The sequence below is a fragment of the Balaenoptera physalus genome (genome assembly GCF_965194825.1).
Source record: "Balaenoptera physalus genome assembly, chromosome: 10".
NCBI classification, from domain to species: Eukaryota; Metazoa; Chordata; class Mammalia; order Artiodactyla; family Balaenopteridae; genus Balaenoptera; species Balaenoptera physalus.
In genome coordinates, this window is record NC_138889.1 from 62,432,243 (window position 1) to 62,456,090 (window position 23,848).

General features: G+C 39.9%; 1 protein-coding gene across 6 annotated transcripts in view; it reads left to right on the forward strand.

The window, feature by feature from the left end:
* The window catches only part of FCHSD2 (FCH and double SH3 domains 2), a 319,223-nt gene extending 295,862 nt beyond the window's left edge, over nucleotides 1-23,361 (forward strand). For 4 of the 6 annotated variants that reach the window (XM_082411265.1, XM_082411262.1, XM_082411264.1 and 1 more), the window contains 7 exons: nucleotides 9,173-9,307; nucleotides 14,644-14,727; nucleotides 14,848-15,025; nucleotides 15,311-15,531; nucleotides 16,514-16,643; nucleotides 16,786-16,868; nucleotides 19,372-21,451. In XM_082411265.1, coding sequence (XP_082267391.1) covers nucleotides 9,173-9,307; nucleotides 14,644-14,727; nucleotides 14,848-15,025; nucleotides 15,311-15,531; nucleotides 16,514-16,643; nucleotides 16,786-16,868; nucleotides 19,372-19,455 — 915 coding nt within the window. In that variant the 3' untranslated portion in view covers nucleotides 19,456-21,451. Of the gene's footprint in view, nucleotides 1-9,172; nucleotides 9,308-14,643; nucleotides 14,728-14,847; nucleotides 15,026-15,310; nucleotides 15,532-16,513; nucleotides 16,644-16,785; nucleotides 16,869-19,371; nucleotides 21,452-22,446 lie in introns of those variants that run through there. The other 2 variants (XM_082411261.1, XM_082411263.1) reach the window with 2 other exon arrangements.
* Nucleotides 23,362-23,848: the final 487 nt, after the last annotated feature.

Here is a 23,848-nt window from a genome sequence, read left to right on the forward strand (position 1 = left end):
TTTAAAAGTGTACAATTTGTTTTGTCTGGCTTCTTTCACTCAGCATGATTATTTTGAGTATCATCCATGTTGTTGCATGTATCAATAGTTCATTTCTTTTAATTGCTGAGTAGTATTCTGTTGTATGAATATACCACAATTTGTTTATCCATTCACCCTGATGATGGGCATTTGAGTTGTCTGGGGATATTACAAATAAAATTGCTATGAATGTATGTTTGGTTGGGTCATACAGTGGCTATATGTTTAACATTTTAAGAACTGTCAGGCTGTTTTCCAAAGTGGTTGTACCATTTTACATTCCCTTCAATAGAGTACTAGTGTTCCAGTTGTTCCACTACCTTGCCAGTACTTAGTATGGTCAATCTATTTAATTTTAGATATTCTAATAGGTGTGCAGTAGTGTATCATTGTAGTTTTAATTTGCATTTCACTAATAATGTTGAGCATCTTCTTATATGCTTATTTGCCATCTGTATATCTTCTTCAGTGAAGTGCCTGTTCAGATCTTTCAACCATATTTTATTAGGTTGTTTGTTTTCTTTTTATTGCATTTTGAGAGTTCTTTTTATATTCTGGATACAAATCCTTTATCAGATAGATGATTTACATAACTTTCTCCCAGTCTGTGGCTTGTCTTTTCATTTTCTTAACAATGCCTTTCAAAGAGCAGAAATTTTTTTGATGAAGTCCAACTTATTTTTTTCTCTTTCATGGATCATAGTGTGGTATGATAACTAAGAAATCTTTGCCTAACCCAAGGTCATAAAGATTTTCTTCTGTGCTTTATAGTTTTAGGTTTTACATTTAAATCTGTGATTCAGTGTGAGTTACATAAGAAGAGTGAGTAAAATTCTTTTTTCTTGTTGTTGTTGAAAAGACTGTCCTTTCTGCACTGAATTGTTTTCACATCTTTGTCAAAAAATCAACTAACCATGTATGTGTGGGTCTATTTTTGGACTTCCTGTTCTGTTTCACTCATCTATTTGTCTAGCTTGATGACAGTACTACTCGGTCTTAGTTATTATAACTTTAAAGTCCTGAAGTCAGATTGTAAATCTTCCAACTTTCTTCTTTCTCAAAATTGTTTTGGATATTCTAGTTCCTTCACATTTCCATATGAATTTTAAAATCAGTTTTCTACCAGAAAACCTACCAGGATTTTTTCATTAGGATTACAGTGAATCTGTAGATCAGCTTGAAGATATTTGACATCTTAACATTATTGAGTCTTCCAATCGTCTTTAATTTCTCTAAGCAGTGTTTTATAGTTTTCAGTGTATAGGTGTTGCACATCTTTTGTCAACTTATCTCTATTTCATAGTGCTATCGTAATGATTTTTTAATTTCAATTTCTGATTGTTCATTGCTAACATATAGAAATACAATTGCTTATTGTATATTGATTTTGTATCCTACAACATTGCTAAACTCATTTATTAGTTGTTGTAGCTTTTATGTAGATTTTCTCTATAGATAATCATGTCACCTATATATAAAGATAGTTTTACTTCCTTCCATGCTTGCTTTTTTCCCTTCCTGTAACAACTGCAATCTCCAGTACAATGCTTGAATAGAAGTGGTAAGAGCCAACAGATGTTCTTGCCTTGTTCCCAAACTTAGGGAGAAAGCATTCGGTCTTTCACCATTAAGTATGATGTTCACAGTAGGATTTTTGTAGATGCCCTTTACCATGTCAAGGAAGTTTCCTCTATTTTTGTTTAGTTTGCTGATAGGAATGGATGTTGGATCTTGTCAAATGATTTTTTTCTTTATTAGTTTGTTAGTACTGTGAAGTGCATTGATGATTTTTCAAATATTAAACCAACTTTGCATTCCTGATTAACTCCACTTGGATCTTGGTATATTGTCCTTTTTATATATTGATTGGAATTAACTTGTTAAAATTTTGATAAGCATTTTTCTATGTCTATTTATGGCAGATACTTTATTAGTCTATAGTTCTCTTATAATGTTTTTGTCTGGTTTTGGAATAATGCTTGTCTCATAAAATAATTTGAATCCCCTCCTCTTCAATTTTCTGGAAGCTTATGTAGAATTTTTTTCTTCCTTAAATGTTTAGTAGAAGTCACCACAATAGTTATCTGGACCTGGAGGAGTTTTTTTTGAGAGTTTTATTAATTTAGGCTGCGGCAAGTCTTAGTTGCGGCATGCGAGATCTTTAGTTGTGGCATGCAGACTCCTTAATTGAGTCATGCATGTGGGATCTCGTTCCCTGACCAGGGATCGAACCCAGGCCCCCTGCATTGGGAGCTCAGAGTCTTACCCACTGGACCACCAGGGAAGTTCCCCTGTGGGAGTTTTTTAAACAACAAATGCAATTTCTTTAATAGAGATAGGGTTATTCAACTTACTCTTCTTGAATGGACTTTGATCATAGGTATCTTTCAAAGAATTTGTCAATTCCATTTAAGCTGCCAAATTTATTGGCATAAAGTTGCTCATAATATTTTTAATTATTCTTTGATTGTCTGGAGAATCTGTAGTGACATCACTTCTCTTATTCCTGATATTGTTTATTTGTGTCTCCTCTTTTTTTTCCCTGATCATCCTACTAGAGGTTTATCAATTTGATGTATCTTCACAAAAAAAACCAGCTTTTGACTTCATTGACTTTTTTGCCTGTTGTTTTTCTTTTTTTTATTTTATTGATTTCTGCTCTGGTTTTTATTATTTCCTTTCTTCTGATTAATTTGGATTTAATCTGCTCTTTCCTGATTTTTTAAGGTGGAAGCTAAGGTCACTGATGTGAGACTTTCCTTCTTTTCCAATATAGGCATTTGGTACAAACATTTCCTTCTACATGTTGCTTAAGCGCCACCACACAAATTCAGATACCACACAAATTCAGATACATTGTGTTATTATTTTCATTCAGTTTTAAATATTTTCTAATTGGCCTTTTAATTTCTTCTTTGTTTCATGGGTTGTTTAGACGTATTATTGAATTTCCAAATATTTGGGAATTTTACAGATACCTTTCTATTAATGACATAATTTATTTCCATTGTGGTCAGATAACATACCTGAATCATGTTAAATTTATTGAGACTTGTTTTGTGGCCCATTATATGGTATATCTTGGTAAATGTTCCATGTGTACTTGAAAAGAATATATAATCTGCTGGTGTTAGCTGTTATGTTCTATAAATGTCAATTAAGTCAAGTGGGTTTATAGTGTTGTTCAAGTCTTCTGTATCCTTACTGATTTTCTCAGTTCTCTACATGATGCCCTGTGCCTTATGAGGTTTTCTGCTCTGTTAAGAGGGAATAGGAAATATTCCCAGACCTATGTGAATGCTGAGGATTGTTCCCTCTAATCCTTTGGGTGGTTCTATTGCTGGCTTCAGGTAGTTCTTGACATATATGTGCTGATCAGTACTTAGCTGAAGACTTGAGGGGGACCCTCTGCAGATTTCCAGAGTTCTCTCTGCATTTCTTCATTACTCTACCCAGCAAACTCTAGCCACTTTGACCTTCCTGAATTCCCAGTTCCATATCCTCAATTCAGGGAGACCACCATCCTTTTCTTGGGTTCCCTCCTGCTATATCTCAGCTTGGAAACTTTTTTCACACAGTAAGTTGGGGAAATTGTTTGTTTCCCATCCACCAAGGATCACTAACTTTCATCACATGATGTCCAGTGTCTTGAAAACTGTTCTTTCATATATTTTGAACAGTTTTTTAGTTGTGTCTGGAAGGAGTTTAAATCTGGTCTCTAATATTCCATCTTGCCTGGAAACAGAAATCCATTTTGCTGATATTTTCAACATCATTTTTTAAAATATACTTGTGTTGTGTCTGGAATGATGTTCACTGTGATCACTTTTCTGTCTAGATGGAATTCAGAGGTTCTGCTAGCCAGTTATAGGGAGCTGCCTTCCTCTATGCTGGATATCACCAGATTTTTTTAATCTATATTCTCCTTTTCTCATAAAAACAATAATGATGTATTAAGTACCTCCTATGTACTAAGCATGTGTTAAGGGTTTAAGTATTGCCTCACTTAATCCTTAGGATAACCTTGTTAAGAAGTAATTGTCTTCATTATAGAGATGAGGTCATTGAAGGTGAGAAGTCAAATAATTTGCCCAAGGTCATATAGCAAGTAAGTGGCACAGTCAGCATTCAGACCCAAGTCTGTCAGATCCAGGGCCCATAAAGCTGATGAAGCTCTTCAGAGATAATTTTGCTGAATACAGGAGGTCAGCTACTAAAACCAACTTGGAAAAGTTCTTTTCTGCCCTTGCAGTAAGAGTAAGCATTTTACAACATCTAAGAAAGGAAAAATATTAATACAGCTAGAAAGAACAGTTTTGATTAAAATTCTGTCAGATGACAGGAAGGAAAAGGGATAAGTGAGCAGTTGTTAAGAAACAGGAAGAATGTGATTTTAGAAATGCTTGGTCAAGAAGGCATTGCAACAGCTAAGTTACAGAGGGTGGAAGAGGAAAAAGGAAGAAATTGTCCTGAGATGACATACTTTGGAAAGCTGCTAGAGCAAGGCAAAAGCATGTGGCAGTGACCCCTATTGCTGTCACTGCAACCTTTCAGTCCTTCCGTGAGAATCAAAAAATGAACTCAAAATGAAGGAGGAAGAAAGGAATGTTCAGTATCAAACAACGTTGCCAAAATGAAATGTATTGGATTGATTCCCAGTGCCAAAGCACAGTACATATTAACATTCCTTATGCTATATTTTTGGAAACATGTTCTGCCCACATTGGCTTTAATTTTAGTTTTTATAGATGTATGGGTGTTTTGTTTTGTTTTGTTTTTTGTAATGCCCAGTTTTTTTTTAATGTCTATAACCTTTACTAGAATATAAAGGCAATGTCTTCCAAGTATATATAAATATGTTTAAGTTAGTTTCACGGCAGTTTCCTGCATGTGAACCTCATCTTTTATATGGCGCCCTATTGGAAAATAATAGAATCATAAGCCTGAGATAATTTGAAAGATCAAGATTTGAGTCTATTTTGTCATTGATCTGACTGACCATACATGATTATTTGTAAGATGAGGCACGTGAGGCACTCAGCTGTGGAGAATTTTCAGTAATAGTTATAAATGAGACTATTACAGGGGCTTTGAAATGGAGGCAATAAATGTGACAAGAAATATGTACTATTTATTCTTCAGGAACCCTCTCCTTCCCCCAGTTCTTTAGAATTTTATTAGGTAAATAGCAGTTGAAGAGAGTCTTTTAAAATGTCAGTGATAATTACACAAGAGAAATCACATTAGCTCAATAAAGAGTAGAACTTGACGTTATAGGCAGCCTATACTTTTTGACTCATTGAATCTCAGGAAATCTCTGACCTTCTTCTCAATTCACATTTCCATATTCACAGGGCCCTCTGTGCACTTAGCATTTGGTTGTGCTCATTTCCCACTCTAGGTTGTGAACTCCTGCAATGCAGACAGCGTCCTTCATTTCATATCTAAGAGCCTAGCTTAGTGTTCAGCATATAGTAGGTATTTGGTATTTTAATTAATTGTTCTACTGTAAAGCCCAGTTCTGACTCTCCATTCCTTATATCCTTAATGTGTAAGCATTAGTGCCTTTGCATGTTTAAACATAGGGAAAAGTAGCCAAGTAAGTGTTTATATGTAGCTAGAAACCAAGAAACCTTTGAGCCTATTCTGTTTCTTCTTTATTGGATTTTTAATTTAAAAAGTAAAACAGGGGCTTCCCTGGTGGCGCAGTGGTTAAGAATCCGCCTGCCAGTACAGTGCAGGGGACACAGGTTCGATCCCTGGTCCAGGAGGATCCCACATGCCGCAGAGCAACTAAGCCCGTGCGCCACAAATACTGAGCCTGCGCTCTAGAGCCCATGAGCCACAACTACTGAGCCCATGTGCTACAACTACTGAAGCCCATGGACCTAGAGCCCATGCTCCACCACAAGAGAAGCCACCTTAATGAGAGGCCTGCGCGCCGCAATGAAGAGTAGCCCCCCCGCTCACTGCAACTAAAAGAAAGCCCGCACACAGCAATGAAGACCCAACACAGTCAAAAATAAATAAATAAATAAATTTATTTTTAAAAAATAAAAAATAAAACATGCCTATTCTAATAGTTTATAGTTCAGAGGTATATAAAAAACAAGCCAATCTCCTCTATTCTCCAGTCTTTATTCTTCTTACTTTGCCTACCTCTGTCAGATATTTATGCTCAGATAAATATTATTTGTATTTTAATATAATGGACAATACTCAAATACATTTTTTACACTCAATTCGATTTTAATTAATATATGCCTTTTAGCTATGATGGGTAATATACATTGAAACTGGGTTAAATTGTTTTCCTTGTGCTACATTTCAAAAGAAACTGTGCCCTTTTCTGTGGCAAAATATACATAACATAAACTTTACCATTTAAACCATGTTTAAATATAAAGTTCAGTGGCATTAGGTACATTCACATTTTTGTGCAACCATAGCTATCATCCATCTCCAGAACTCTTTTCATCTTGCAAAAGTGAAGCTCTATACCAATTAAACAATAACTCCCCTGGGGCTTCCCTGATGGCACAGTGGTTGAGAATCCGCCTGCCAATGCAGGGGTCACGGGTTCAAGCCCTAGTCCAGGAAGATCCCACATGCCGCGGAGCAATGAAGCCTGTGCGCCACAACTACTGAGCCTGCGCTGTAAAGCCCGTGAGCCACAACTACTGAGCCCACGTGCCACAACTACTGAGCCCACGTGCCACAACTGCTGAGCCCACGTGCCACAACTACTGAAGGCCGTGCGCCTAGAGCCCGTGCTCCACAACAAGAGAAGCCACAGCACTGAGAAGCCCACACACCACAACGAAGAGTAGCCCCCATTCGCTGCAACTAGAGAAAGCCCGCGTGCAGCGACAAAGACCCAACACAGCCATAAATAAATTTAAATAAAAAATAAAAAAATAACTCCCCTGTCCCCCAACCCCCAAATCCCTGACAACCAACATTCTACTTTCTGTCTCTATAAATTTGACTACTTTAGGTACTTCATATAAGTAGAGTCATACAGTATTTATCTTTTTTGTGACTGGCTTATTTCACTTAATATTAATGTCCTTAGCATTCATCCGTTGTAGCATGTGTCAGAATGTCCTTCCTTTTTAAGGCTGAATAATATTCTGTTGTCATATACCACATTTTGTTCATCCCCTCATCTCAGTGGATGCTTGGGTTGCTTCTACCTTTTGGCTATTCTGGATAATGCTGCTATGAAGATTGGTAATCAAATATCTGTTCATGTCCCTGCTTTCAAACTCTTTTGGGAGGAAGAATTGAAAGAATAGAATAGAAATTAAAACTGAAAAGAATTGAAAGAATAGAAGTGAAATTGCTGGATTATATGGTAATTCTGTGTTAAACTTTTTGAGGAACCATCATACCATTTTCCAAAGCAGCTACACATTTTACATTCCTACCACCCGTGCACAAGTGTTCCAGTTTCTCCACATCCTTACCAACACTTAATTCCTGGTTTTTTTATAATAGCCATCCTAATGGGTGTGAAGTGGTATCTCATTGTGGTTTTGATTTGCATTTCCCTAATGATTAGTGATGTTGAGCATCTTTTCATATGCTTGTTGGCCACTTGTATATCTTCTTTGAAGAAATGTCTTTTCAAGTCCTTTGTCCATTTTTGAATTGAGCTGTTTTTTGTTGTTGAGTTTTAGGCATTCTTTATATATTCTGGATATTAATCCCTTATCAGATTTTTTTTAATCTTTTTTTTTTTTTTACATTTATTTAGGCTGCGCCAGGTCTTAGTTGCAGCACACGGGATCTTCATTGTGGCATGTGGGGTCTTTAGTTGCGGTGTGTGGGATCTTTTAGTTGCGGCATGCAGGCTTCTTAGTTGCGGCATGTGGACTTCTTAGTTGCAGCCTGCATGCGGGATCTAGTTCCCCGACCAGAGATCGAACCCGGGCCCCCTGCATTGGGAGCACGGAGTCTTACCCACTGGACCACCAGGGAAGTCCCAATTCCTTATCAGATATGATTTGCAGATATTTTCTCCCATTCTGTGGGTTGCCTTTTTACTCTGTTTTCCTTTGATGCACAAAAGTTTTAAATTTGATGTAGTCCAATTTGTCTATTTTTTTTCTCTTGTTACGTATGCTTTTGGTTTCATATTCGAGAAATCATTGCCAAATCTGGTGTCATGAAGCTTTTCCTCTCTGTCTTCTTCTAAAAGTTTTATAGTTTTAGCTTTTATGTTTAGGTCTTCTGTCCATTTGAGTTAATTTTTTTTTTTTTTTTTTTGGCCATGTCATGTGGCATATGGGATCTTAGTTCCCAGGCCAAGGATCTAACCCACACCCCCTGCAATGGAAGCACAGAGTCTTAACCACACTGGACCGCCAGGGAAGTCCCGAGTTAATTTTTGTAAGATAAGGGTCCAACTTCACTCTTTTACCTGTGGATATCCAGTTTTCCTAGTACCATTTGCGGAAAAGACTCTCTTTTCCTCATTGAACATCTTGGGACTCTTGTCAAAAATCATGTAACCATATATGCACTGATTTATTTTGGGGCTTTCTAGTCCCTAACTCATTTTTAATGGGTGTTATTTATCTATGATATGAACACATCATAGTTTATTCAGACATTCCTCTACTGATGGACATATAGGTTGTGTCCAGGCTTTTACCACTACAGGCAGTGTTGCAATAAACATCCTAGAATATATAGTCTTACATCCTGGTGCTTTTATTTCTCCATAATAGATTCACAAAAGTGAAATTGCTAGATCAAATGTCACGTTTAGTTTTTAATTTCAGTAGGCGGGGGTTCTTTTCAAGGATGTACCAGTTTACATTTCTACCAGCCATAGCTGAAAACCTGTTTCTCCACATCATTAGTAGCACTTAGAAATCTTTTTACTCTTTCCTGATATGATCAGTTTAAAATGGTAAGAGGCCTTCATTAATCAGTATTTAACTGACTCTTGGTTTTAAAAAGAAAAAAAACTCTGCCCTTTCATAACATGAAAAATGCAAGTGAGAACAGAACAGATACTTTTCTTTGTGCAGTTGAATAAGTAAATTAACATTTTGAAACAATCAGGTTTTAAGTGTTTTTTCTGCTTTCATCCATTTTCTTGAAGTAAGCAAGCTAGCCAATGGCTTCTGATTTTTCCTAGCTTAATGCAGATACCGAGAGAGAAGAAGGAGAAGAGTTTGAAGACAACATGGATGTTTTTGATGACAGCAGTTCCAGCCCTTCTGGCACCTTAAGAAATTATCCACTCACCTGCAAAGTTGTTTATTCCTATAAGGTTTGTATTTCTCTAACATACTTCTCATATTAAATTGTGACAACTCTGAAGATACAAGTAACTGTATCTACCCAGCCTCTTATACTGTACTTATCATAAAATTGGTGTTCAGTTCCTATTAGAGGCAACATAACATAATGGGAAAGAGTCCAGGCTCTGACGTCAGACTGCCTCGGTTAAAATCCTGTCTCTGACACTTACAATCTACATAACCACGCTAGTCCCTTGGTCTCTGTGAGCCTCAGTTTTCTTATCTATATTATGGGGATAATATCATAGGGCTAGTTTGAAGACTAAATGAGATACCACTTTTATAGCAAAGCATTTAGCACAGTGCCTGACATCTAGTAAATTTTCTGTAAATAGAACTCTTACCCGTGTCAATTGCCTGACACAAGACCCTCCGTTAGGATAGTTCTCAAAATTGGTATTAAAATAAAATTGCTTGACAGAGCAGTTTTGTTAAACTTTACCTTTCCTAACCTTAATATAACCACCTCTTGTTTCCAGGTTAAGCAGGGATCTGGATAAATAGATTCCTGAACTTCCAAACTTGATTTGGTATAATAGTTCTTAATCTCTCTCACCCCTGCCCTGCTTTCACATTAACTTTTTACTCAAACAAAGTAAATTGAGTTTCAGTTCCCCGGTTCCTCTCTTTTCCTTATTCCCTTCATCAATCACTAGCCAGTCCTGTTGAGTCCACCTCCAAAACATATCCTGAATCCATTCACATTTCGCATCTTGGTCTAGGCCATTGCTTTGATTACTGTAAAAGAAAAAAAACCCTAATAATTGGTATCCCTTCTTCATACTTGTCTACCAACAGTCCACTTTCCACTCTGCAGCCAGAATTATCTTTAATACGTATAGGAGATTATTTTATTCCCCTGCCTAAAACCCTTTATAAGCTTTCCATCACACAAAGAAAAATAAACTCTTCACGAGAGTCTATAATGTCCAGATTGATCTGGCCCCTGCAAATCTCCTTAGCTTCATGTCAGACCAACCCACCCAACCCACGCACTACACGTTAGCAACTCTGGCTGCCTTTCAGTCTTCAAAAGCACTATGCTCCTCTCTGACTTGACAGCTTTGCACTTGCTGCTCCCCTACCTGGAACTGTCTTTTCCCAAATCTTGGTTGGCTGCGCACTGCTCTTCATATAGGCTCAGCTCAAATAGTGCCTCCTCAGGTTTCCCCGACCACCTAAATGCATAGCCAACTCCCCAGTCACTACTCTATCCCATTGCGCTTTTGTCCTCATTTATTTACTATATAGCACCTATCACCAACCAAACTGAATCTTGTTTGTTTTCATACTTCTTTATCTGACTCTCCACTAAAGGTCCATGAAGGCAGAAACCTTGTCTGCGTCTGTGTACTTGTGTATGTGTCTTCAGCACCTAGGACAGTGCCTGGCACATAGTGGGTCCTCAGGAAATAATTGTGGAATGAATAAATGAATGATGTAAGGAAGGCATGAACAAATGAATCCCTTTCATTTTAATGAATGGCATTAATTTAAATGAATTCCTTTCATGTTAATGCCATGCTTAAGGGACAACAGCAGAGGAAGGGTCTGAAGAGAATCTAAATCATACATGGGACAGTCTCACTCCTACCACCACCATCCCTGGAGAGCCAAAAGCTGATATTATTTACTCCTCAATATCAGTGATTACCAGACTTTTTTTCATTTAACATCCTTGTATTATATATTTAAGTTAACAATACTTCCTCTTTTCTAAAAGGGTTGGGATTTTTTTTTCCCAATGTAAACTGTTTTGATAACCTTTTGAAAATTTGAAGTCATCTTCCGAGATACTTGTAAGGTGTTTTAAAATATTATAAAACTTGGTTGGGATTGTTTCCCTATCTTCCGTCTCAGTATTATATTTACTTTGAAGTTCCAGAATTAAAATTTAAGGTCCTTAAACAGAGAAGGTCCTAGGTATCTGAGTGATTATTACATCTGAGGAATTTTACAGGTGAGGTAGCATTTCAATGGGATCATGAATAAGATTTTTCTAGTTACAGTGATAAGGTAGGGAAGGGAAAGAGCCTTATAAGCAAACAGCAGATACAGAGACACAGTTTGATGAGATAATAGGGTGTTCAGGAAATGTTAAACTCAGTGTTGCGTGAGCATCAAGTGTGGGAAATAGAGCAGCTGGAAGTAAAGATGTCGGATAGACCTGTAGATCAGACTGAGTTTGGCTTTTATCCTGGCTGAAGGAAGTCATTGGGTGTCCTAAAATCAGACTGGGCTTTTAAATAAGGTAACCCTGGTCGTGATATAGATATTCCAGAGAGGGTAGCTTAGAGTGGAGAGAGACTAACTATAAGCCTAGTTGTGATTCCTATGGTCCAGACCAGCAAAGAAGGCCTAAGTTAATCTGGTGAGAACAAAGAAAAGCTAAATTTAAGGAGTAGTTTCAAAAGCCTTAAAAATGCTCATAACTTTGACCCTACCTAGTATATATCCTAAGAAAGTGACCCACAATATAGAAGAACATTCTGGATACAAAATGCTCTTTCATCATAGTACTACTTTATAATAGCAAAGTTGGCAGTCCAATAAGGAAATAGTTAAATAAATTAACCATTAATATAATGTAACCATAACAAATTTTATGAAGATAATTGAAAATTATATTAGAGTTTTTTATGTAAGAAGAAATATGTCCAAAAAGTAAGATACCAAATTGTATTACCTTAAGGTCTTAATTATACATATTTCTAGCTTTTCTACAGTGAACATGTATTACTTCTGTAATCAGGAAAAATCATATTGTTTTAAAAGAAAACAGGAAATTTAGAGAGATGGTGGTGGGAATGGAGGGCATGGCTGCTTCTGGCGTCCTGGCTGCCACTGCATATTAGGGCTTCATGAGGTAGTGTGAGGCCATGTGTTTATTTAATAACTGTTTACTGACCACTTGCTGTCTTTAGATGGGATAAGTGAGAAGAATTACATTCCCTGCCTTAAGTAAGTCATTCTAATAGGAAGCGCACAAGTGCAAACAACTAACTTGAGTGCCACAGTAGTCAGTGTTAGAGGGATGCTCAAAGCCTTACAAGATAAAAGGAGGAAAAAGCAACCAGCTCATTGTGGGTGGTCTTGGAAAACATATAAGCTGGGCATCAAATCATGAGTAATAATAATAGCTACCATTTATGAAGTCCTGTGTGCCCGGTATCATACATATATATATATTTTTTTCTAATCCCTTCAATAACCCTATAAGGAAGATATTATCAACCAACCCATTATTTCAACAAGTGTCAGTACATGAGCATCTTCCATGTACCATGCTGTGCTCTTTTCTAGGCTTGGGGATATAGCATTGATGAACACAGACAAAAATCTCTGCCCTCGTGGAGCTTACATTGTAATAGGAATAAAAAAGAAAACTGAGGCTCTAAAAGGTCTTATGGTCACTTGCCTGTAGAAACAGACTGAAGCTGGACTTGAACTCACAGTAATCTAAATCTAGTCACCAGATGGGAAAGAGGGAGCAGGGCCTGCTGGAAAGAAGGAACAGCCTGATAAAAGCATAGAGGCAATAAAGAACGTGGTATGTTCAGAGAATAGGGAATAGTTTGCTGGGGCCAAAGCATCAAGAGACCACAGGGTTTTGAGTGTCATGCAAAGGACTTGACCTTGTCAAGTGGAAGAATTGGTCACTGCTTAGGTATGGTATGATCAAGCTAGTGTCTGCTTATATAACAATGTTGGACAACTTGCATGGACCTTCATGACTTCTTTTACAAGGGCAGCATTATATTTAAAGGTGTTCTTAACCCTCCTGCTTTGCTGTCACACACACTGAAATCTGGTTGTGTTGATAACTTTTTAAGTTTTGCCACAGAATTTGTTACGTAGGTGCCTTTTGCTAGTATATTCAAGGCATAGTGTGGTTTCAGATTAGAGAAAAAATTCCATTGGAGGGGATTGGTGGTGGTGGTGGGATGAATTGGGAGATTGGGATTGACATATATACACTAACATGTATAAAATAGATAACTAATAAGAACCTGCTGTATAAAAATAAATTAATTAAATTAAATTTTAAAAAAATTCCATTGGAAAAGCTATCAAAAATCAGTGAGCTTTTTTTTTTCTCATATTTTGAGATCAGAGGTAATATATTTAAAATTCTGGTCCTGGAGTATTTCTGTGATTGGTCAGCCATTTTCAATACTATTTTTCTGTCTCAAGCAGCTATTGTAACAATATCCAGAATCTGGGTTTGATGAAATGTACATGAAATGGGAAATGAGTCTTTGGAAATGGGTCTTGCCTTACTTTTGCTTGCGTAATTTGGAGCTATTTTACACTTTGAGACTGTGAGATCTGAAAAACTATATGGTCTAAAGCAGTAGTTTTAACTAATCTTGGGACTTGGGGAAAGCTTTTAAGGCTGTTCACTAAGAGCCAGAAGATGTCCGCAGACCCCTCCTGTTACATGTGACAGGCAAGTCTCTTTAGGAAACAAAGCCACAAAGTCTCTCTCTACAACCCCCCTGCAGAGTCCCTGAGAGCGTGCTCTCAGATTCTACAGCCTCAGGGGTAGTATTTAGGTGTCTGGTACTAGTGGACTCCTGCTGTTAGGGATTTAAAAAAAAAAAAAAAATCACAGCAACTTCTGCCGAAGCACTCAAGTGGATCAACCTAGTCTCTACAGTTAAGTTGGAGCATAATAAATCCAAACTTTGACCAACCTCAATCATTTCTCTCCTACAACTTTCTTCTCTTGGCCACTGTTTTATGGTGATTCCAGACGAATTCCAGGCACTGCTCAAGCTATCAGTCAATCCATGTACATAGCTCTTCGCATTTTCACAGCCTGCACCTCCATGGTAGCCCTCTGGTGTAGTTCTAATTCACGGCTTTCTCCTTTGCTTGTGCTTCCCAAATCATCATGGTTCTGTGCTTATTCATCCCACATTGACTCCCCCATCTTCCCGAGAATGGCAGGATTGTCATTTTGAAGAAATGGAGGCATCAAGAAGTTGAATAACTTACCAATAGATACATAAGCTGGAGCTAGAACCCAGGTCCTCTACTTCCAGCAGAGTGCTGTGTTCACTGAACCTGATTGCCTCTTGAGGATTCCGTTTCTCCAGTTTTTGTTGTGGCTTTATTTTGTTTAGTTTTTTAAAGTAAAACTTCACCTCATTATGATAGTTTTACAACACTCAAATATTTATGTTCAGTACGTTTTTCAAAATCATTTCAATATTTTGATCCCCAGTTTTTGTTATGATCAGTTCACATCTGCTCTTTATCTAACCTTTTTAATTTTGTCCATGACCATCCTACATTGCAGGCTTCTCAACCAGATGAGTTGACCATTGAGGAACATGAGGTGTTAGAAGTGATTGAAGATGGAGATATGGAAGACTGGGTAAAGGTATATTCCTTTGCTCATATCGCCCCTTCTTGTGACATTTTCAGGAGTTTGTTTTGGTTCTTGTTGTACCCTGTCCAAATTGTGTGTGCAAACCTGTTTTGTCACATGTCTTTTACTCAGGCTCGAAATAAAGTCGGCCAAGTGGGTTATGTACCAGAAAAGTACCTACAGTTTCCCACCTCGAACAGTCTACTGAGCATGCTGCAGTCCTTGGCTGCTTTGGACAGTCGGTCACACACATCCAGCAATTCCACGGAGGCCGAACTCGTTTCAGGCAGCCTCAACGGAGATGCCAGTGGTAAAGACTGAAACAAGGCACTCTTTATTTGGTCACATTTGGCCTAAACTGTATTACCCTGGAGTCAGCCTTCAGTAGGTTAAAAAGCACAACTTTATTCCTTTTCTGTAATATGTTTATTTGGTCACGTTTATCCTGTACAGTAGAACCCTAAAGTTGATCTTCAGTGAGTACAGAATTATAGCTGTACAATGGCCTTTTAGTTGTCACTTGTGCATGGGGTGGCTGCAAAAGTAACCTGGTTGTCAGTGTTCTTACTGCATTTTTCTCTCTCTTGCTACCTAGTCTGTTTTGTGAAAGCACTTTATGACTACGAGGGCCAGACAGATGATGAATTATCTTTTCCTGAGGGAGCAATCATCCGAATCTTGAACAAAGAAAACCAGGATGACGATGGCTTCTGGGAAGGGGAATTCAATGGACGGATTGGAGTTTTCCCGTCAGTGCTAGTGGAAGAACTTTCAGCCTCAGAAAACGGTGACACTCCATGGATGCGAGAGATTCAGGTGCACAACAGGGGGAGAAAGCTGAATTAAAAGATGTTTAAAGAAAATGACTCCCAAGGAGTCTGTTGACCCACGCAAAAGTGGGCTGTGGTCTCGGCCTCACCCTCACCACTCCAATCCTTGGCTGCCGGGTTTCTGCAAAACTGAATTTGGGAAGCAGAGACTTGTCAGTCAGGCTCTTGTGCAGTGGCTATATGATAGCTCACTTCTCCCACATTCTGTTCTCTGAATTGGGGAGCCAAAATACTAAATTGTGTGTGACATACAAAAGAATGGTTTGGTGGAGAGAAAGAAAGAAACCAGAGAGGGAATGTATTGTCTCTGTGGTTAGTTTATGCAGTAAAAATACTAGCTTGCTCTTTTTCTCCCTCACACTGTCAGAGCCTCATTGCCCAGCCCAGGTCCTGCTAGTCCTTTTCAGAGAACTGATGAGCCTGCCAGAGCTCCATAGGCTTAGCTCATCATAGCAAACCTTGTCTTTACGGGAAACTTCTAATTCAGATCAGTCACAGCAGGCCTGGCAGGTCCAGGACCATAAGGAACATGTCTGTCCATCTTGCTTGTGTGGTATTGTGACCACCTAGCGTGACATTTACAGAACCTGGGTTAGTCAGAAACTCAGCCAATTATTTTATCTTCACTGAAAAATACAGCTTGTCCCTTTTTTTGTTCTTCACTGAATTGACTAATTTGGTATGTTTTCAATAGAACTCTAGAGAATGGTTTGACTTGGTAACTGTTTAAGATAAACTAAAATCAGTAGTATAATGAGATCTGTGGAAGGAAAAAGTTAAATGCAACACAAAACTGGGGGTTGGGGTGGTTATCCTAGGTTCATTTGCTTCTAATGAGGCTGACCAAGAAAGTTAATAATCATAACTTAGCTCCAAAGAAAAGTAATTTGCCAGGAGTAGTGAGAGAAACCTGCTAGTCTCTCCTTCCTCAATTGAGCACTTCGTAACCTCTCTTCCCTTTGCTGCAGATCTCTCCCTCCCCCAAGCTGCCTGGCTCCCTGCCTCCACTGCCACTGTATGACCAGCCTCCTAGTAGCCCTTACCCCAGCCCAGATAAGAGGAGCTCCCAGTACTTCCCCCGCTCTCCTTCAGCAAATGGTAAGCGTTCTCCTGGGCATGGGTCTACATACACTTTCATTCAGAAATCCACACGTGCACCTGAAGAGCAAACAGATCTGCATTAGCATTTTTATTGCTCAACAACACAAATAAATTGAGCTTCTTTGATTCCCTCCCTTAGAAAACAGCTTCCATGCTGAATCGCCAGGATTCTCACAGGCATCCAGACATACTCCTGAGACCTCATATGGGAAACTACGACCTGTAAGTCTCTTATCTGGCAGGGTTATAGAACGCGTAGTTTCTCCAAATTGAAAGTTAGAAATTAATGTATCTCCATGACCCCTGTGTTGTTACTAATTCCCTCCATGCTAGGGTGAGATGGAGTTGGGAAGTTAAAAAGAGCTCTGGAAAAGGAAGGCTATAAAAATGAACACATCTTGGAAGGTCAAGCTTACACTGGTGCTTTCCTCACTGAGCCATGGTGAGATTGCAAGGTGACAGCTATGAAAGTGTATTTAAATTATAACAAGCTCTGTGAGCATTAAAGTGGTCTAATTGTGAAACAGAAGCATTTTTTTTTTCCAGCAGGCATTTAATGAGAACCTATTTTCCAGGCCTCTAATTGCCTCTTTGACGGACACTGAGATGAAATAAGATACATGCATTTTGAGGTTTGAGAGCTTCTATTCTCAAAAGAATCTATTCTTACAAATAATCACCTCTACTCACCCCTCACTCTGCTGCCAACAACTCCACCCCACCACCTCACTGTGAAACAGCTCTTCCAAGGTCATAACTTTCGCATGCTAATCTAGTGCATATTTGCAATTTTATTTTCCTAGACCCCCTTTTCAGCATTTGACACCGTTTTTTGAACCACTCACTACCTTTGGCTTTGTTCATTCAGCAGATATTGAGTGCCTTGTTAAGGACTTGGTTCTTGATCCTAAATGTTTAGGAAGCTATTGTAAGATTGTAAGCAGGACAGTGATATGACCAGTTGTGCATTTTTAAAACACTACTATGGTAGCTAAGTGGAGGATGAATGGAAGGTGACAGAACGGACACAGGGAGCGAGCTGTTAGGAGGCTGGAGCAGTGGTCCAAGCAAGAGGGGACAGTAGCGTGGACTAGCGGGTAAGAGCGGGAATGGAGAGAAGTGGACCTATTTGTTCTACCACACTTTCCTGGTCTGCTTTCTACTTCCTGGCCCTTCCTTTTTGTTACTGAGTCCACACTCACTCTTCTTGCCGCACGACAGGCCAATAAATCAGGAGACGAGGAATTGAGGCGAAGAATAACTTTATTTGGAAAGCCGGCAGACCAAGAAGATGGCAGACTAGGGTCCCCAAAAAACATCTTATGGGTCTGGATGCCTGTTTCTTTTATAGAACAGAGAGGGGGGAGGGGTTGAGGAAGTAAAGTTAAAAGGCCATTAGTTTTGCCTGCTTGGCCAGCATGGGGAGGGGATGTGTTAATTTCTTCTTTTCTGCAGCCATTCACAGGTGGGCAGGGTCAGATTGTCTCCCTGTGAGCTGAACAAAGGCACTTTAGTTTAACATTCAGGCAGAGGGGGCAGGGTTCCCTGAGTCAGGCCGCTGTGTATGATTATAATAACAAAAGCAACAAAAAGCAAAGGTTAAAGTCAAAGAAACATCCAACACAGAGTCAGAATTGGCTCTTCCCTGTTACATTTTCATTGACCTTTGCGGGCTTCTCTGCCTCTATCCATCTCTGTTGATGCTTCTCAGGGTTCTTTCCACTGGCTGCTTCTTTTAAAGTCATTAAAGTCACTCTCTGAGTAATCTCATCTACTCCCAAGGCTTTGATAACCATTTATTTACTGACAACTCCCAGATTTATAACTGCCAATCCAGTCTCTTCCCTGAGCTTCAGACTTGTGGAAATCTCAGTGTATATGTACCAAAACCCCCAAAACTCAGCAAAACATGAGTTAATTATCTTCCCTCCCAGACATACTCCTTCTCCCATATTTCCTGTCCTGGTGAGTGGTACCCCCATCCTGCCAGTGCTCTGCCATCACTCGTGACACCTCCCTGACCCTGCCTTCCACAAAGAGTCATCACAAGTCCTGCCAGGTTTACCTTGGAGACAGCTGTCAAGTTTTTCCACCCTTTGCTCCCCCACTGCCGGTACCCTAGTGCAGGCCAACATCAGCTTTCTTTCAGATCACCACAGGAGTCTCCAAAACTGTCACCTGTATTCTTGCCCACCACCACTGTTTTCTTCAAACTTTTACCTGAGTCATCTTTTCACACATCTGATACTGCTGTTTAAAATCCACCAAAGATTCCTCTTTGCCTACAGAATAAAGCTCAGATTTTTAAATATGGCTTAATGAGGCCCTTCATGACTTACCCCCAGCCTATCTCTCTAGTCTTATCTCTTGCAACTCTCCTTCCAAGACATGTTGAAAGGTTTTCAGTTCTCCAAGCATTGCTCTCTTGCTTTCAACTCTAGGCCTTTGCTTTGGACGAGGCTTTTAGGGCTACAAAGACTCTTGTGCCCATGAGGATTTCAGCCTAGGCAAGAACCTGAATCATGAGTTTCACATTTCATCCAGAACAGTAGGTCCTTCTCAGTGTAAGAAGTTGTGAAAATTAAGTTGAAAGCACATTCTTAAGAGTATTTCTGAGAGCCCTGGGGTGCCCATGTCCTTGGATAAATGACTAGTTGGGGTTTGGATGCTTCAGGCACTGAATCAGGAAGCTGACTGACAATCCATGTGATGGTTTCCTGCTCAGGTCCGGGCAGCTCCCCCTCCACCTACGCAGAACCACCGAAGGCCAGCAGAGAAGATCGAGGATGTGGAAATCACACTGGTGTGATGATGGGTTTGCCCGTCCGTTACTGCTACAATCAAGGCCAGGCTTAGAGTTTGGCCAGTCTTGTTTTTTAGGCACCTTTGCATGATGATGACTCGAACAGAGCAAATACAAGGAGGATTATATGTGACTGGGTGGCCTGGTAGACTCCTCCCATGTTTTGAATATTTTGTGCCTTTTTTTGTTGTCATTTTCTATGTCATCTCTCCTACCACAGCACAAATCCTAGAGGGCCCTAGAAGCACAGAGGGGGACAGCCCTCTTGCCTAACAGTGGCCCATTTTTGTATGAGACTCAAGACCAGGCCTCGATCAGGGCACAGTCACAGAGATACTGATCATGTGCACTCGTACAGTATATTACTGTGGCCACAAGGATGTGGCAAAGATTCTCATCTTGCTTCAAGTGGCTTTTGCTCATCTGATTGAGTTTAATCAGGTCATGTTGGCTACATAAGGAAGCAGAAGGAGGGATTTCAGGAGAGGCTGGCTCCTCCCCGCAGTTAGTCCCCAAATTGAGAAACTGAAACCGTATTGGAAAAAAATGGACTGCCCTGAGTTTAGCAACAATTGCATTAATGCACATCTCTTCCACAACTAACAGATTTAAAACAATAACAGTGTCCTTTGTATTAATATTTATGCCATTCATTTAGTCTTAGTGGAGCTAACATGGAGGGGCTGAACTAGTAGCCGAATCTCGTCCCATCACATAGACTAATAGAAAGGAGGCTGTGGCGAAAGCAGAAATGGAGCTTCCAGATCTGAAATGAGCCAATTTAATGTTCTTTTTATATTTGGGTATTTTTCATTTTAATTTTTGCAGCATATACTATTCTGACCAGTATCCTTAGAATCTGAATGTCTAGATAAACTGGGGACACATACTTGCCTTGTCGAGCTCCTCTACTGGGGAGGCCTCTAGCATTATTTTATTCCCAAGCCAGTCCACTGGCCCAGGCAGCCACCCATCACATAAAATGCAGCTTCCCAGGTCCAACTGACCTGACATTTCCTTGGGAGGAAGAACCTGTGGCTCATGGAAACCAGCTTCCTGTGAAGGACTAAAGGATTCCACAGGTGCAAATTGACAAGTTCTCCATGTCACAGGGAGAGCCAGGAGTAGCCTTCTCTGCAGGCTAACAAACCCATAGCAGCAGGCGTCCCAGAGTAGGCCTCTGGCGGCCCTCCACCTCCTATGGAAGATAGGGAGTGCATTACTTAGGGACTAAGGGATATTTGCCAGTGGCTTTTTTTTTTTTTTAAGAAATCAAATTTGCAGAATTTAATTCGAAAGTTGTCTTATGCTTTGAAAACGCCATCCCTCCTAAGAATCTAAAAACTTGAAATGCTTGCCACATGTCCCCATGGGATTTTTGACCAAAAGTAAGGTCAGAGCTGAAGAAATTTTCAGTTAGTCCTTTGATCACTTCAGTGACAGTACCCAGTGATGAATCTTCTCCGTGATTTGAGGATTTTTGTTTTTGTTTTTTGCTTCTTAACCTGTTGATCTATTTGAGGTCTTTTTGTGTTTATCAAACTTATTCTTAAGTTTAAAAAAGAAATGAAAAGGGTGGGGTTTTTTTTTTAAGATTTTAAAGTTTGTTGACAAGTTAAAAATCTTCAAAGCACTTTAGAAATCTTCAAAGTGCTGATATCAGGCAGTTCTTGCCACCCAGTCTTGTATTCTCTCTTTAGCTAGCAAAATTGTCCTTGAATCTGGGTTTTCCACATTCTCAGAGGATTATTTGAAATCTTTTGTTATATTTTAAAATATTTTTTGGAAGAGCTGCTAATTTTATTTTAAAAAAACAAAGTTGTAAAAATATGCCTCCTTTTTAAAAAGAACCCCTCCCTCCAGGACATGTAATCCAGTGTCACAGTGCACACGGCTGGGCTCAGAGGAAGCACCTCTGTGCAGATGTGCTTTCTTTACAGTGGCTGTAAAAACTTTGTATTTATTATGTATAAAATGTTGAATAATAAAAAAATGGAATTAAGTTTTCTAAGTTTTACTTATAAAAAGATTTGGGTAAGCAGGCTTTTCCAAATACCCAGTGCTTCTTATAAAGACACTTCTAGGCCCTCCTTTAAACCCTACAACAGATACAGAGAGGGGGAAGTAAATTAATCCATCCATGGGACAAACAGTCCCGCATGCCACCCACCTGCCAGGTGTAGTACCCTGAATGCTAGAGATAGAAATAAATAAGTTGTGGTCTTGGCTCTCAAGGTTCTTTCCCAGTGGAGAAAAAAGGTATACACATGACGACAGTACTGTGTGAGGTGCTGGAAGGGAGAGGCAGAGAGTGCACTGAGGGAGCCGAGGAGGGAGCTCTGATTCTGCAGCTGGAAGGGTGAGAGGAGGGCCACTGAGTCCCCTCAGAGGATGTGACTGCTGGCTTCTAGGAAGTGGGCACTCTGGACTACTCTGTCCTTTCCTAAACCTCTACCCTGAGTAACGAGTCAAGGGAAGGAGATTTTACTGGTCTTGGGGGTGGCTAGAGGATTCCAGGTGAAAAGCCAAGTCCCTCTGGCTGCCAGCCGGCCCAGTGAGGACCAGAGGTCAGCCTGTCTGGGGAGGGGCCCCACAGCCCTCCTCTTCCAGAGCTGGGCATGTGCTATATGTATTCTTCCAGACGTTTTCTGTGCATAGAACTCATATGCACACACTGCCTTTTTATATGTGAGATTATATATTTAGGTTTACCTCATTCTTTTTGAAGGCTGCATTATATTCCACTGTTCGGATATATCATAATTTAAACATTCCTACAGTGATGGATGAGGAGGTTGTATCCATCCCTTTGCTATTCGAAAGTTGAAATTAACACCTTTGTACATAATTCTTTAAAAATTTGTTCCAGTAAAAATATTGGGTAAATTCCTAAATACGTAATTTGAGAGTCAAAAAGGTATGTGTGTATTTAATTTTGTTAGATGTTGCCAAATTGGCCTCCAAAATGACCGTATCCGTTGACACTCCCACCAACAGCGTAGAAGACAACATGGACTTTGGAGTTGGAAGGTCTGAGTTAAATCCTGCCTCCCACTTGACAGCTGTGGAACCCAGCTTCAGTGTCCCCATCGGAAACATGAGAATAATGCTGTGGATCCAAGAAGGACATGTAAAGTGTGCAGCACAGGGTGGTCACCACAAGCATTCCTCACCATCACTTCCCCCACCTTCAGCGGCCTCCCCTACAGAACTGCTCCTTGCTATCCTTCCAGCCTCCTAGTAACACAGGGCTGTCATGAGGCCCAATGGAAAGAGTGGGTGTGAAAGTGCTTCACCATAAATATGGTAAGGACTATCAGTGCACATTTAATATCATTTCCATCTTTTGCCTTCCCCTGCTAATGAAAGCTGCTCGCATTCAAGACTACTGTTGGCCCCAGAGGCCCTGGTCTGTGACCAGCAGACGGAATTAAGCTAACCATCCCACCCCTGTATCATAGCTATATTGGGGCCTCCTTCATCACAGGAACTAAAGGTAAGGCAGCTGAACCAGATTCGCAGCACATCACCTAGATCCCTTTCTTCTATGACCCACCACCCCAGCCCACATCCACAGGCAGACAGAAGCAAGCGGGAGGATATCCTCTGGCCTTAGCCCTGCCACCGCTTGATGGACGCCCTTTCCACTGGGCTGCCACAACCCCGGCTTTAAAAGAAGTAGAATGAGATGATTTCTAAGGGCTTATCCAACTCTTACGTTCTAGGTAAGTTCAGTTTCTAGATGCAGAGTGAGAACATCACACAAAAAGGTCACAATATTTGAGAACAGACTTTACAAACACAGAGACTTCTCAGGATGGCCAAAAGTTGAAAATTCAAGCCACTGGACTCTCCACTGGGACAGAGCAAACTGTCCTCTGGGTTGTGGTCACACCCGGGCTGCACTATTCACTCACTGCCCAAGGAGCCCGGCCAAAGCTTTCGGTTGTGAAGCCAGTTATTTCCTAACCCTCTGAGGGGCCTTATAACAAAATCTGGCTGAATCTTTGCATTTAATGCTTGTTATGAAGCTATTTTTCATGACTAAAATACAACCACGTTACAGAAATTTTAGTTTAGAAGGGAGAGAATTGTAATTTGTCCTTAAATCCTACAACTTAACCAGTATAAGTTTCCTCCTAGACGCTCCCTGTGTTTGCCGTTACTGCTTGATCTGCCAAGGACCCCATGAATGCCAAAGAGCATCTTGTTTCTGGACCATTTTCCCCTGGTCCCACTGGCCAAAAAAACAGATGCAGCATTTCTGCCATGTCTGTGTCAGAGAGCCCTGGTCTGGGAATATTTTCCTGGAATGTTATCCTGAAACAACAGAAATGGACACACCTCTTAGGGTTCACACCTCTTCCACACTGTGTGCTAAACACCTAAGCATGCTTTT